General features: G+C 31.4%; 1 protein-coding gene across 1 annotated transcript; it reads right to left on the bottom strand.

Annotated features, from left to right (window-relative positions):
* Positions 1-14794: 14794 nt before the first annotated feature.
* LOC140875525 (heat stress transcription factor B-4-like) lies at positions 14795-16055 on the bottom strand. The gene is made up of 2 exons (XM_073279232.1): positions 15807-16055; positions 14795-15678 (listed from the first exon to the last, which is right to left on the bottom strand). The coding sequence occupies exons 1-2, from the start codon at positions 16053-16055 to the stop codon at positions 14833-14835; spliced, it is 1095 nt and encodes a 364-aa protein (XP_073135333.1). The 3' UTR covers positions 14795-14832.
* Between the last annotated feature and the right edge of the window lie 580 nt (positions 16056-16635).

Raw genomic sequence — 16635 nt, 5'->3', positions numbered from 1 at the left:
GTATACTATTTTTTTAAAAAAAAATTACATGTTGAAAAATAAGTGAGTTTGTGGCATTAAACGTGTGTTTGGATGTTATGAAGTGGTCATGTTGGTTTTTAAGAACAATAAAATAAAATATTAATATTTAAATACTAAATAAGTTAGTTAATATCAAGTGTATTTATGTCTACACACATTTATGACCAAAAGTAGTTATTCTAAGGGGTTGAGCTATTATAAAATAGTAAGATTTATGTCTACACATATTTATGACCAAAAATAGTTATTTTAAGGGGTTGAGCTATTATAAGATAGTAAGATATATATGACACACTAATCGATGTGGATAGATCATGTTAAAATTTATTTATTTTTTTAAAATAATAGTTAAGACTTTTCCCAACTGCTTACGCGTGACTTATCAAAGCCGAACTAACACACATTTCCATTTAAAACTTTAATACATTTATATTCATAAAATTTTAATACATTTTATTATTTAAAGGGAATTTTATATTATTTAAAGACGTGTTGGGGTATATTAACTTAGGCTTCATTTGGATAAATATTTAAAAACATTTTCATAAATATGTTTTTCACAAAATATTTTAAAAATAAATGTGTATTTGGATAACTATTTTATAAAAAAAAAGGTTTTTTTGAATAAGAAAGATGTTTGGATTAACCATTTTAAAAAATCGTTTTAGACTTAAAAATAATCAAGAATATTTTCGAACAAAAGCAACTTTTCATTCTCATTTAAACAGCGTTTTTTTAATTCTTAAATTATAAAAAAAAATCTATCAATTATTCTTTAAAACTAGGGATATAAATGAGTCGAGCCGATCCGAACAGTATCAAGCTCGGGCTCGGCTCGTTTGGTATATATAAGAGATAATCAGGCTCGGCTTGAGCTCGAACCGAGCTTTCATCAAAAGGCTCGGGATCGGCTCGTTTAGTATATACACCGACTCAGGCTCGGTTCGGCTCATTTATCGTATTAAACGAACCTGACTCGAGTTCGACTCATTTTCAGGCTCATTAAGCGAGCTCATTAAGCAGGTTCGTTTTCGGGCTCGTTAAACGAGCTCGTTTTCGGGCTCGTTAAGCGGACTCGTTTTCGATCTCATCAAGACTAAATACAATACAATACATCTGTATAAATTAATTATAAACTAAAATTTAAATTTTCATACATATATTAAAAAAATTGAAAAACCTAATAACAAAAAAAACTTCCCAAAATATTATAGCAAACTTCCAAATACCATATAAAATAACACGATCGGCATAAAATCCATTATCCAAAATGCCAATAGTCATGACACATCGAAAATAAAACCATAGAATTGATCATCAAATATTCGTCTTATGCCAACAGTCCAATACGGCGATACCCAATAAATAGCATCATGACAATAATTTCATTCTCGAAATCAATCTTAATACTTCAACTTAAAATAAGTCTAGAGACAATACAAAATTCGAATAGCCATTAGAAAAAAGAATTGCAAAAGCATCTCCTACAAAAACTATACTGCAAAGTCCATAATTTTTTTAAAAAATTTCTCAATTCATCATAAACATATAATATATTTAAATTAAAAAACAAATGAAATTCACCACTTCAAAGACAATGAGCATTGTAAGCTTTTCACAGTCGATGATAATGCCTTTAAGTGATTTGATGTTTTTTTTCAGAATTCAATTTAAGTTGTTTAACATTTAAATATTAAACAAAAATATTGTCAATAAACATCCAATAAGCTATTAAAATATTTTGATTTGAGACTAATAATAATCAAATTAAGGCTGAGTTTCGTGTATCCAATGACCTCTCAAAATATGATCCTTATTTCATATAAAAATAATTAAATTTTTAATCAAATATATTCATCGACAATGAAAAAAAGTTTGATATTTATTCTTTAGATATCTATTTATATTCTTTCGATTATTAACGATTTCACACAGTTAAGAAAAAAAGTTAATTTAACCTCATAAAATTGTTATCCACATTTAAACGTTATCTAAAATAATATAAATATTTTTTATATAATAATTTTTTACAATAATATTTAAAAATAAAATAAATTTATTATATCATATCAATAATTTTAGATAAAATTTCAAATACAAATTTTTCGTTAATAGTAGTTGACATATAAAAAGAAATTTTTTATTTGAGTTTTTAAATAAAATCACAATTTTATTATTTATGAAAAATCAAGATTTTTTTATTTCAAGAATTATTTAATATAAATTTTAATATACTAGTTTTAAAATATTATAACTTGTAAATTTACTCAATGAGCATATAAATGACTAAACGAGCCGAGTTCGAGAAACCATATAAACTAATATATATTCACGAGCTAAAAAAATGAGCCGAGTCCGATCTCGAACCTGAGCTCAATTTAACGAGCCACTAAACGGGTCGATCCCGAGTCCGAGCTAACGAGAGACTAAACAAGCCGAGCTTGAGCCCAAGATAACGAGCCACCTAAACGAGCCGAGCTCCCGAACTTATTAACGAACAAGTTCGCGAGTTAATTAACGAGCCGAACATCCTTAAGTTCAAGCTCGGCTCGTGAAAATTACCGAGCTCAAAATTAAGCTCGGACTCGACTCGATAAGCTTAACGAACGAGCTCAACGAGCTTTTTCACGAGTCGAGCTCCAAATAACTCGCAAATAGTTCGGTTCGTTTACATCCCTATTCAAAACTATACGTGGTAAACATTTTTTTTAAAAGTTTTTTAATAACAATTTATGAAATTCTTATTCAAACACAATTTAAGTATTTTTCACTTATAAAACACAACATTTTTAAAATATTTGTCTAAATTATGAAGCTTTAGTTTTTGAATTCTCTATTAAATTTTTTGGTATTAATTATGAAATGTACAAAGATTATAACATATAAAGGAAAAAGTCTATGTTACATCTCGAAATTTCTCTCCATATGATGTGAGCAAATTTTAACATCTACATTCTCGGCCAGTTCATTCCTTCATGATGCGATTTTTCCGGTGAAATATGGGAGACCACTTGATATAATAGTTTTGGGGACAATTTGAAAATAGTCCCTCTTTTACTCATTAGTTGGTAGGGGTTATTAGATGAGATAATGAACTTAACATATGTTTGACTGGTTTTTTGTGAATCAATGACAAACTAGGGCCCGCGAGAAATTACTATAGAGGGGGTAAATGCATCTCTTTGGGACCATGTTTGGTTCGTGTGATAGAATAAAATAATAAGAGATAAGAAATTGAAATATAAGGATAATAAATAAATATTATCAAATATATTGTTGGGATCGGGTGTATGTGTAGAGAGCAAGGGAGGGGATAAATATACACTTTTTTTAAAAAAAAAATTGGAAATATTTGACTGATCGAATAGGTGTTAACTAACTTAACTGAAGTTCTCAACTTTTAAAGTCACTTGAAACTTAAAAGTGTGGAAACAGTTCAAGAGCCTTCAACATAATTCTTATACTCAAATCACAAGTGTATCAACAAGATAAGTAATAATGAATGAGAGAAAGAACACAAGTGTAACGCCTAAAAATTCGCCACGTAAACTCGCTTGCATAACTAGGGGATTTATTGGTTTTAAAATAAATTAAAGAGGGTTAAATGAATTTTATGTGCTATTATGTGCTATTATGTGATTTATTAGCATGCTTTAAATGTTATTACGACATTTAACCCGCTATGTTGCAATTTATGAATTTATTTGATAAAGGTTATTTTTGATCGTGTAGACGGGACCGTGGATGAACAAGATAGAGATTTTTATCCACAATTTTTACGAGGGATTTTTAAGAGCCATAATTTATTATTTTGAAATTTTATTTTCAGAAAATAAGAGTTTTAAATATATGTATATATAAAAGCTGATTTTCACCAAAGTAAGCCATTTTAAGAGCTTTTATCTCACTTTTAATTATTTATTCCGAAAATATTAAGTTACTATCATATTATTTTAGTGGGTTTTAGTTGGGTCAAATATTTTAATTAGTTAGTAAGCCCAACCCAATTTTTATAAATATTTATACCAAAGTTTTAAGCTCATTGATAGGTTAAGCCCTCAACTCTTCACCCTCTACCTCACGTCTACACCCTCCAGCCGCCATTCTCCATTTCAACAGCCTTTTCTTTCACCTTAGACACACACAACACGATCCCTTGAAGGTTCTTGCAAGATTTTTAGAGCCGTTCGTCCCGGCGAGTTCGATACGCGTTGATTTCAACGTTTTGTCCAAATCTTCAACAAGACACATTTGATTTCCATTCTTGAATACTATTTAAATCATATATATTGTTTTTAAGCACGAATGAATGGTTAATGCAGGCGTTTTTCAGATTTTAATTAGTTTTTTCATAGTTCATGAATGACTCACATTTTTGAGGATGATGGCTCAGTTTTGACATGGTTTTTCATGCATGGCTGTTCGAGGCCCCTACCTACTGTTAGGGGGTCGACCTAGGGTCCCTTAGGGTTAGGTTTGGTGGGTGGAAAGGGTCTGGAGTGGCTGGAATCAGGCATGAAAGCCGCTGTTAAAGGGCTGTGCGCGCAAGATGAGCAGATTTGGGAGATTGGCTCGTTCTCGGTTCTCGGTCCACATGGCGTGTTTTAGGGTGATTTCAGTTGGGTTAGAACCCCAAGACCTTGGGAAAGCTACTCCATGTCGTTTTTTGGCCGGTGATGGCGTGATATGGGCGTCCGAACGGCCTGAAGTCTGAGTTTGTGTTCTGCGTGCAAGCAGATTATAGGTTGAGGAAGAAGGGGCTGGTTTCGGTGCCATAGATTGAGTTAGGGGCTGGGGTTGGTCTTTTTTGAACCGTCTGGATGTGGGCTAGATATGGGGGGTGGTGCTCCAGCCGGTGATGGTCAGAGCCGGGCGGCCGAAGCCCATATAGGGCTGCTGGTCGCTGGTCATGGGATGACCCAACATAAGTTCTGAATTTTAGTGTTTTTGGGGGCGGGCTCGGGTTATGGGTCCGGGTCGGGTATAAAAATATGATGGGTCAAATTATTTTGGTCCGGGTTTTGGTTAGATCATTTGGGATCGGTTATTTTTATTTTAATTAATTAATTAATTAATTAAGAGTTTAAGTTGTTAATTAATGGGATTGAGCTTGGTTAAATAAATTAATTGGGCTAGATTAATGGGCTTAAATAATTATTGAAGTGATCCCACTAATTTTTCATGGGCCGCGTGATCCATGAGAATTATTGGGCCAAGTGGTGTCGTGTTTAGTAATTTTTACGGTCTAATCCATAGGTTAATGAACTAGTTAATAATTTATTAGATTAATTTTAAGTAAAACAATTTAATGAGCTTATTTAATATTTTAAGTGATCCCATTAGTTTGTCATGAACCTGAAATTTCATGAGAATTAATGGGTCATGTCATGTTGGGCTTAATGCTTATTGGGTCAGTCTAGGAATTTTTGGGTTTAAGTCAAGTGGTCAGTAGCTCGAACAAGTCCTTGAAAAAATAAAGGTCCGTAAATATATTTAATTCATGCATGTATTTTTATTAGATATATAAGTATAATTTTTAATAAAATAAATTAAATATATATTTACGGGCAAATTTTCATGAAATAAAGAAATAATGAGAATTTTTAAGTTCATGCATCATGTAAGAATTTTTATGTGAAGTTTAAGGGCATGTTAAAAAAAATAAATTTTTATGAAAGTTGAAGTGAAGGTGAAAAGTGATGTGGTTGGAGGCCGGGATACCTGGGCTCGGTGACCTTCCTAATAATGTATATGTTATAATGAGCTTATGGATCCAACATTGAGTGTTGGTGAAGTGGCAACACAGAGGTGGAAACCCCACCGCCACGTACGTTGGTTTTTATGATTGATCAATCGTTAAGTATGAGGCCACCAACATGGATACAACCTGTTGTGAACTAAAAAATTAAGACATGCCATTTTATGAAACATATTATGTATAAGGTTTACGATATAGTATAATGATGATGTTTATGATTAATTTATACATGTTTATATGCATATATTTTTAAGATCATGCACGTATAAGTATATTCACGTATTTTATATGATGTGTGCTTGTGTGTGATTTCATGTTGTTACATAAGGATAGAACGTGCCGAGTATCTAGGCTCACTAGATTTAAATGGTGCAGGTGAACATGAGAATAATGAAGAGAATGTGGTCCTGACTGGCGGCGAGAGCGTATAAGCATCTAGGCAGCTAGTACCCGTGGCCATAACTCAATTCATGATATTGATGCTATGAGAGTAAAACAAAAATTCTGCACATGTTTTATTATTTTGAGGTTGAGAGTATGCATAAATTTTTATATTTGCCTATTTATGTTCAAGTTGCATGTATTTATTGAAGAAATTTATTTAAGTATTTAGTAAAGGGATTTTTAATGCATGAGATTTTTATCATGATTTAGTAATTAATTTTATGTATTTATTTGCATGTAATATACTTATATATATATATATATATTTATTTATTTATATACTGTATATTAAGTTGTGTAAATGTATTTTAAGTATGATATATATATTATATGTATGGACATGTATATATGTATTAATATTATTTTATAGTAAAGAAATAAATTAAAGTATAAAGTATATTTAAAAAAAATTAGTAGTAGTTTTTGGGTCGTTTCAACAAGTGTGATGAAAGTTCGGAGGCTGAATCCTTCTACGTCTTTTCTTCTTCCACACAAAAAATAATACCCTAGAAGACTTTGATTATTACAACGTCTTGTAACACACCACTCCAATATTAAGACTTATCCAATGGCTAAATCGAAACTCCTAGTTCACCATAAGATAAGATTACGATTTTTATCAAACTACAACAAACACAACTTTGTCTGTCAAACTCTTCTTCTCAAGCTTTCTCTAGAAAGGTCGAGGCGCTTGAGAACCCTTGATTGATCTTTGAAAATATGATAATTTTCTAGATAAGTGAGGGTTGATATGAGCAAAATAGATAATTCGACCGTGAGTGCTCAAGTAGGAATGCTAGCACAATGAGAGATTCAAGTTTTAAACATAAATTGAAGCTTCGAACATTCTTCTCTCTTCAAGCAATCTCTATTTATAATGTCCTTTGCGCGAAGAGGCTCAACGTTCATCTGAAGATTATCAATTTAAAAGTACTGTTGACATTGACGTGACATCCATATATACAACAACTATATCCATTTTTATATAAATAATAATCTGCATTAGGTCAATAATGTCTTTCATCATGTCAATATTTTGAAAAAAAAAAACTTAAAATGAGAGGAAAAAACTAGTTTTTTACTAACTAACTTTGATGACTTATAAGTTCAAAATCGAAAACTTGCGAGCTTATAAGACCAATTTTGAGATTTCCCCACCATAGTCGAAGTTTGTCGAACATATGCATACTTTCGTTCTGTTTTAAAAATTAAATTTTTGAAAAAATATTTTTTTGGTCCATTAACTTGTTCATTTTTTTATTTTGGTCCATTAATTTTTCAAATTTTGGTTTTGATACACTATTTTTTAGTTTTTGGGTATTTTGATCCAACTGTTGATGTGGCACTGAAAAATACTCTGATGTGTCACCGAAAAATGATGACGTGTCTAGCTGCCACGTTAGCAATTAGATCAAAATCACTGAAAAAAAGTTAGTATATCAAAATCAAACTTTGAAAAGTTAATAGATCAAAACCAAAAAGTGGACAAGTTATTGGATCAAAAAAAGCATTTTCCCTAAAAATAATTTATAAAATGTTTAAAAAATTTATTTTAAGTACAAATATGTGTTTGAAAATTTATTTTTTAAAAATATTTTAACATTTTAAAAGTAATGTTATTTTGATTTTCATAATGAAATTTTATTTTAAAAACATTTAAATACATCTTTCAATTTTACTCTAAAAACTGTACTGAGATAACATTTTTTAAAAAATATTTTTCAGAAATATTTTTACAAAAATCTTGTTCAAACACACACTTTAAGTTTTTATATATATAAAACACTAAAAACATTTTTAAAGCATATATCCAAATGAAACCTTTAGGCTTTATTTTGTTCATGTGAAGCTTGAATTGATTGGATCTCCATCACATAGCAAATGAAAATTTGATTTTTTGGAAACTTATTTCAACATTAATAGTAGCCGCGGAAATATGAGAGAATAACTTTGGTCAAACTTTATTTTTAAAAAATAACCCTTTCAAGTGTAAGGTCATTTTTATAAAAAAAAATATTTGATCAAAGTTATTTTGCTAGTTATCCCGTTTTCGTGTATACACAATATTCGTGTACCTTGATGACTAATATTAGGAGTGACAAAAAATTTCGAAATCCCGACCCTTCCCGAATCTCATCTCATTCTCATCCCGAAAATTTCTTCCCGACATTTCTTCGACCCGAATTTTCGGGATTTTTCCTGTTCCGATTAATATCGGGAGAGGGATCGGGAATAAAACTTTATCCCGACGAGATTTCCGACCCGTCTCGAAATAATATTATAATATATTTTATTAATAATTTTATTAATATATTGAGCTAAATATTGTTGTGTTTCAACCCATATAATAATTACTTGTGGACTTAATTCACATAATTGTTTATTGTTGAAACTATCGAATAGTAGAATCATGAAATGACATTTTATTTTTATGTATTTTTAAAAAATTAAATTAATTCATATTTATAATTATCTAAATAGAACAAATATGTAGAATAAGAGATGCAATTTAACAATCGATTTAGCAAAATTTATCGAATAATTTGTGTTCGAATATTTTATTAATAATTATCCGATGCACAATATGATGTTTTTCTTTTGACAAAACCTTGAAGCATTATACGAAATATTTTATTATTATATGTTTTAAGTTGAATATTTATTTTTTATTAGAAATAGAAATTTATAAATAGTATTTTTTAATGAAATAATCATAATTTTTTTGTTTTTTGAACGAAATTTTGAAAATAAAAAAAAAATCGGGATTTCCTCTCACTACCCGACGGACAAAATGTGTCGGGTATGAGATTGGGAGAAAAAAAATTTCTCGATTATTTTCGGGACGGAAAATAGGTAGGAGGGTTACGAGACTGATTCCGACCCTATTCCACCCCTAAGTCTAATATTATAATAAAATGCAACATCGTAAATTTACATCAAGGCTTCTACAAACATAGTGCGCGCTTGAGTGTTATGCACCTGACTCCTGATCAGTGAGAAGTTCATAGTTCAAATACTGTTTTGGTGGAACAAGAAACAAGAGAGAAAGAAAGAAAAAGAAAAGGCCTTAGTTAACTAGTGGGTCACGGTTTTTCCATATTAATGAACCGTGATCAGCTCGCCAAGCTTGCTTGTCATGGATTAGATCCCTCAAATCGGGTCAACGGTTAGCAAACCCATTGACCAGATTACAAGTTCGGATTCGCGGTAAAAAGTGACTTAAGGTGTATTTATATCGGAGTAATTTCGAAATCCATCTGAATGACTAAAAAACCAAACACAAGTTGGATTAAAAATTCATTGTTATTATATATTTGAAATAACTAATTTCACATCTCGCTCAAATCTATATCAATAACTCAAAAAATAACTTGTTGGGATTTAAAATCCATTGTCAAATAGATTTTGTCAAACAAACTAATAAACATGTTATGAACTTGAAATAACTAGTTTTTCATGCGTCGTGCATGCCCCCATTCTACCCTTTTCTAGATAAAATGGTATGTGATTTGAAACAAATTAAAACTAGGGATGCCCATTTAGCTAGGGAAGAGGAAGAAGTTGGCTTTGAATCCTTTGAACAATTTCTTTTTTATTAAAAAAATTTTGTTGATTGACCTTTTGTTTTTATTTTAGGGTATTTGATAATATGGCTATAGAAATTTATAACATATACATATAAATTGGTGGAATTTTTTTTTTTCTGTCAAAAAAAACATACTAAAAAAAGAAATATAATTTTCCTTTGAAAACATATTATATCATATATATATATATATATATATATATATATATATATATGTGTGTGTGTGTGTGTTGCGGGCAAACTGGGAAATAATTTTTTTGTTACATGGGCCAGATTAACTGAAAATTGGGCTTCTGCAATCCAATTATTTGATGTCATACGGGTAACGGGTTTTGAGAGCAAAACCCTAATTGGCGAAAATTTATTTTTGAAGGTTGGAAATAAATCTGTCGATCCACTGAACTGTACACATAAATAATTAACTCCACATTCTAAAACTTTAATTGAAATTTGATTTTTTAAGTAAAGAGAGATTTCTGAGGAAAAAAACAAACAAAAAAACTTAAAAATTATATATTAGATAATCTTCAAATCTATAAATAATAAGGATAATATATTAACTATTTTTGGTATATTAATGTGAACTTCCAATTTTACTCAAATGAAATATCATTAATTCAAATTTACTCTTCTTAACTAACACTAATAGTATAAATTAGCAATTAAGATTCTCATAAATTTATTTTAGTGAGGTTTAATATTTACAAGTAATATAATATCCATCACCATATATTTTTACAGCTTGGTCGCTTTATTTTATATTTTAAAATATTAATTTTTATATTAAATATTATTATTATTGAAGTTATGAACCGGATAATTAATCCATCGCACAGCACCGTATCACAAAATTTGTTTATATGGCTCCACTTTGTAACATTCCCGATTTATTTATTTCATAAACAAAAGTACGCAATTCACAACTCCCGTTGCCTTGTGATAGGGAGACCATTCACAAAGACAACGAAACCATTAAAAAAAGAACTGAAAGAAATTATCGAAAAAAGGAAAATGGAAAACTTTACACCTTCCATTAAAGCCAAGTCTTTGGAAAACTTTGGGTATTCGTGTATAAAGCTGTATGTATAAATATACACAAATGTATAATATAATATATAAAATATAAATGTTGAAATTGTCAATAAAGCGATCAGATACCAAATATAATGTCAATAAAGTGCACTAAAAAGACTAAACAAAAGAAAAATCTTGAAATTTCTGCCTTTTTCCTTTCCCATATTTCGAAAAACTCGGCTGTTAAGCAACACGAAAATACACTCTTCTTAAAGCCTCTTTATCTCTTGATTCCCATAAATTTCACTTTCTTTCTTTATATGTGTACATATATGTGTGTGTCTCTTGGGAAAAATGTTTTTTTTAAAAATGAACTTTTTAAAGTTTGTTTTTGATACAATAACTTTTAATTTTTGATGATTTTGGTCCAATTGCTGATGTGTCAGCTTGACATATCAACATTTTTCGATGCTTTGTCATTATTTTTTCATATCACGTCAGTATTTTTCGGTACCACGTCATCAATTATATCAACATAACCGAAAAATAAAAGTTAATGTACCAAAACCAACTTTAAAAAGACCAAAAAAAAAAAAGACAAGTTAATTGATAAAAAAAATTATTTTCTCCTTTTAAAATATATATGTGCACGCGCCTCAATTAATTTCTACCAATTTTTTTGACAAGAATAAGGTGACAACATGATGGTTGAGGAATTTATATTGTAATTGGTAAGAAAAATTGAAATAATTTTTTAAAAATAAATAGTTGTCGTGTGCATGGGTTGTGTTCATTTATTTTGAATACATTATACATGTATAGGGAAGCAATTTAAGTTAATATTAGATTGTTATAGTTTCAATTACTCAGTTAAAAAATTGTGTTTTAGTATAGAACTTTCCTATAACTTGATCTACATTAGATTTTGACTATACCTTATCATTTAGAAAATAGGTTTTAATGCAATATAACTTGATATATACATATCACAATTCATACGTCACTTGGTGTCGGATAAGTCGGTAGTCGGTACTATAGTATATCACATTAGGAACAATAGATATTACACAAAAACTCTTGTTAAACTGTCTCAAGGGTAAATTTTGTAAGAAAGATATTCTATTGGGTCACCATGATAATGTATTATTTTTTATGGAAAATGTTTTTTTTATCCAATAACTTTGTACGCTTTTTAGTTTTGGTCCATTAACTTTTTAAAGTTTGGTTTTGATACACTAACTTTTAATTTTCAGTGATTTTGGTCCAATTGCTGACGTGGCAACTAGACAAGCCATCATTTTTCGATGTCACGTCAGCATTTTCCGATTTTACGTCAGCATTTTCCGATGTCACATCAGCAATTGTACCAAAATACTCGAAACTAAAAGTTAGTGTACTAAAACCAAAATTTAAAAATTTAATGGAGCATGCAAAACAAAAAAAATGGACAAGTTAATGGACAAAAAAAAATATTTTTCCTACCTTTTATTTTAAAAGTACAACTCTTTATTGTAAATATGGATAAATTTGATCTGTCTCACGGATAAAGATCCACGAAATTGTCTCACAAGAGACCAACTCATATGAGTCATATTATACATCCGCACTCCCACAAAACGACATTGAAAGTGCAAAGTAATTAACATATTGCGCCAAATATCAATTTAGCCTATAGGATTGATTTTACTTTTTTTTTCCCCTCTTAATAATAACATTTTATAGGAGTGTTTTAGAAAACTAATTAAGATATTGTGGAACGAATAGATTGAAAACCTTGAGATTTAATGTCTTTTAACTTTTGTCCCTTGCATGATTGTTTCTTTCCATCACTATGTTTGAATATATAATTTCATAACATTCAAATTAATGAAATTTTAAATAAGAGTTGAATTAGTTTGAGCACCAATCTACGATGCACGTGCAACATCGTTACGTGCCATAATTTCAACGGAAAAAAAACAAGAAAATGAAAACTTTATGTGTATACACAAAACTAGGGTTAGGGTTACTCTTTACTAATATATATAATGATGATTATACAAATGATTGAACCAACAACATTTAATAATCTAATTAAATTCCTACAAAAAATTCTTCATTACTCTATCTAGAACTGTCAAAAGGGGCAGGGTGAGTCGCAGATAATTTATCAATATTTGTGGGATTCATTGAAAAATAGTGGGGCCCACATGTTTTGATAGATCTCGTCCTTAAATCTGCATTGAGGCAATGTCTATACATGTAGGATTTCACTTACATGGTGGGCCAACCCGCAACCCACCAGTTGGTGGGGCCAGGCCTGTCCGCCAATTTTTTATAATATTTGGCTGGTTGTGGCGGAATGACCCGCAAACCCGCTAGTCACCACCCAGCCTTGTCATTTAGGCTAAGGGTGTTAGAAATTTGTGACTCAACCCGTTTATTAGTGGGGTGAGACGGGTTGCCCCAACACTTTGACTGTTCTAACAATTTGTATTTAAAAAAAAAATTAGTAATTCAAAAGGATCTTATACTACCTTTGAAATATTCTTGGTTAAAACTATACTTATTCTGTTGTTTTTAAAAACTATTAACAAGTGAAGGACTACTTATAATAAATGTAAGATTAAAAAACAAATGTTTGGGATTTTTTAAATTTGATTGTGAACATTGTTTATTATTATTATTATTATTATTATTTTCTTACGACGTTGGAACCGACAACCAGTACCCTTCCATAGAGTAAATCTCGAATTAACACATTAATTTGCAAACTAATAAGCTAAGCAGAAAAACTGCACTGCGATTTGTATAAATATGTGTGAATATTTTGATATTTCCGGCAAAACTGCAATAGAGCTTAAGTGGGGTGGGGTGTTGAGAGAAGTGGTAAAAGAGAGATACATCAGATATACTTGAAAGAAGGAAAAGGCAAAGGTTTTCTGGTCATCAGAAGAAGTATAGAAGCCTTGATAGTAACCTTTCAAAGAACATTTTTAGTCAGTTTCTTCCTATATTTCCCTTTCATACCTACAAATACAACACCCCCCTTCCCCACCCCCACCTTTTTTAATTCCTCGTTACGCTAATAATATTTTACATATTTATTTTTGTTGCCATCTCTGTGTTCGTTTCCTCACTTTCTGAGTGTCTGCAGACTGTGCACCAGCTCAAATTTAATTAACAGAAACGAGAAAATGGAGATCTCAACCAAATATAATCATACCTCCATTATGGTAAATAATAATAACACTACTAATTACAGCAATATATAATTGTATTCTTTTGAGTCAACTTTTATGAATCTTGCTGCTTACCTACTTTTACTGCTATAGAATCATACATGTATTAGATTCTATAATAATTAATCATATACACACATATAATATATGTATGTGTAGATTATTACAACCTTATCAATCGAAAAATCAAGAAACGTACGAGTAATTGTAATTGGAGAAATGGTCATACATATGTACGTATGATAAATTAATGAAGAGAACAGACAAATCCCAGAAAACCAAAAATAAACAGGAAAGAAGAAAAAGCTTCGGCTTCAGCCTCTTCGCTAGCTAACTCTCTCTCCCTCTTTTTCATGTTTGCATTAATTTATCTGACTGAATTGTTCAGATAACAAAACCAGAAAGAGAGGCAAAAGGGCAAGGAGAAAAGGAACAGTTCTGGTCCAATTATGGGGGGACTAATTAAATGCTTGCCAACAGAAATATATATAAATCCGAAAAGAAACTTTGTACGTAAGAACTAATTAATTCAAGAGTAAAAAAAAAAAAAAAAAGGGACATGATGATGTTTAAGGATTCGGAAGCTGATTAATTCACTCTAAACAAAAACCAACCTGCATTAACGGCTGGGGAAATATACACAACTAGTGATATATAATAACCTTCTAAAGAAAGACTAAAACATAGAGAATATGAAAGAGATCGAAAACTTGAATGGATAACATTATAAGATGAACAAAATCTAGAGATTTTAGCACTAATCTGAAATGGGTCGAATTAGTACTTAATTAACATGGAGGCATGAGATTCAATCCTAAATCATCTTTTTCGAGAACCAGTGATCTGGACTTGTTTGTCTCCATTGAAGAAGTGTATTCTGGGTGCAATCTTTTCTTAGAATGCAGCGACACACCGAAAAGTTTAGTTCTAGCACTTTGTTCCTTTTCTTCAAGAATCGTCACACTGGTCTGAGAAATCTTGTTTGGAGGAGAACTGTTCATGGATCCCAAATATGGATTACCTTGATGGGGATTTGACGCCATTTGGCCGTACCCGATGAGCTGATTCAGCGGCTTTTGCAGCATCGAGGATCCGCCGACATTGAAGGGATTTGTTGCAGGAGATGATTTTGGTGAGTTGTTGGGGAAAAATGGGGAATGATAAGCAGTGCTTGGGGCCACTGGTTTCACATGGTTCTGCACGAAATATATGATATCGTTGTATAATTTTCTCATGTGAGATAGCTCAGATACAAGCATGGTGTTGTTTCTTCTGAGCCTCTCGTTGTCTTCAGAGAGCGCGATAAAAGAGCTGCTGCCGTTGTTGTACAAGGCGGCGGCGTTGGTCGCAGCGGAGCCGCTGCCGTTTGGGGAGGCGAGTGGCGGAGAGTCACACCACGTGTTTGGCTGCTGTTCGTCGGAGTCCGGCGGCGATATGCTGTCTCGGGTGGAGTAGCAGGGGAAGAAACTCTGGCCGTTGAAGGAATGGTGGTGGTGGTGGTTGAGGGAAACTTGCTGCTGCGGCGGCGGCTGAGCCGTCTTCCTCCGGTGGATCTCGCACAACAAATGCTTCTCACCTTTCTTGAAATACTCATTCGCAAACTCCCATCTGTCTGGCACAATCTTCCGGAAACCCTAGTTTCCATCATCATCATCATCATCATGATTCAAGAAAACAAGAAAACAAAACCCAAATCAGAAACTTCCATCATTTCATGCACATCTGAAAAATTAATCCCAAGAAAACATGAGAAATTACTCACATAGGTGTTGAGCTGACGAACGAAGCTAGAGAAATTGTTGTGCTTGAAATAGTTGGGGAGAAGATCACGAGCAAACTCCGGCGGACGCCACACGACGAAAGTGGCGTCATCTTCACCCCAAGAAACAATGTGATCCGTGGTGGGATCATCAACCAGCTGATAAGTTTTGGTCAAAAATGGAGCCGGCACAGATTTGTGAGAATCTAAGGATAAGAGAATCCCTTCACAGTTATCCAACATCAAGGCCATGGAAAATCCAAGAAAATAAGCCAAACTTTCTTGAATAAATAATATATTCTATATATGCAGCTTTCTTTCTTGACAAGGAGGGTTTTTGAGATGGTGGGGTTTCAAATTTTGAAGACTAGCTAGTAGTACTAGAGAAGTGAATTTGCAAATAAACTTTTATTTATTTATTTATTTATTTTAGGGGTTTTCAGTTTTATATATGTAGAAAAATTATATTTAATTACCAAGAAGACCTCGGGTATGTAGTGAGAGAGGAATATGTGTCTGTGTGTCTAGAACTGTGCAAATAAGGGCATTTCTAGACAAACCCGTGACATATTTTCTTGCCCTCTCTCTTAATATTATTTAATTTTTGGTATTATTATATGATGATGTAATCTCCCTCTCTCTTATTTATTTTATAATATAGTTTCATGTGTAGTATTATATATTTGAGCTTCCTAGCGCGCACACTAGGAAAAAAAATAAAAATCACGCACAAGAGATGGATAATGGGTGTGGGGGTACAACTTCTGTTTCTTTATACTGTCTTTTATTGATTTATTGATTTGTTTTTATTTTTTATTTTGTTTTTGTTTTT

This window comes from Henckelia pumila, chromosome 1, assembly GCF_033568475.1.
Source record: "Henckelia pumila isolate YLH828 chromosome 1, ASM3356847v2, whole genome shotgun sequence".
Classification (NCBI taxonomy): domain Eukaryota; kingdom Viridiplantae; phylum Streptophyta; class Magnoliopsida; order Lamiales; family Gesneriaceae; genus Henckelia; species Henckelia pumila.
This window is presented reverse-complemented; position numbering and strand designations above follow the sequence as displayed.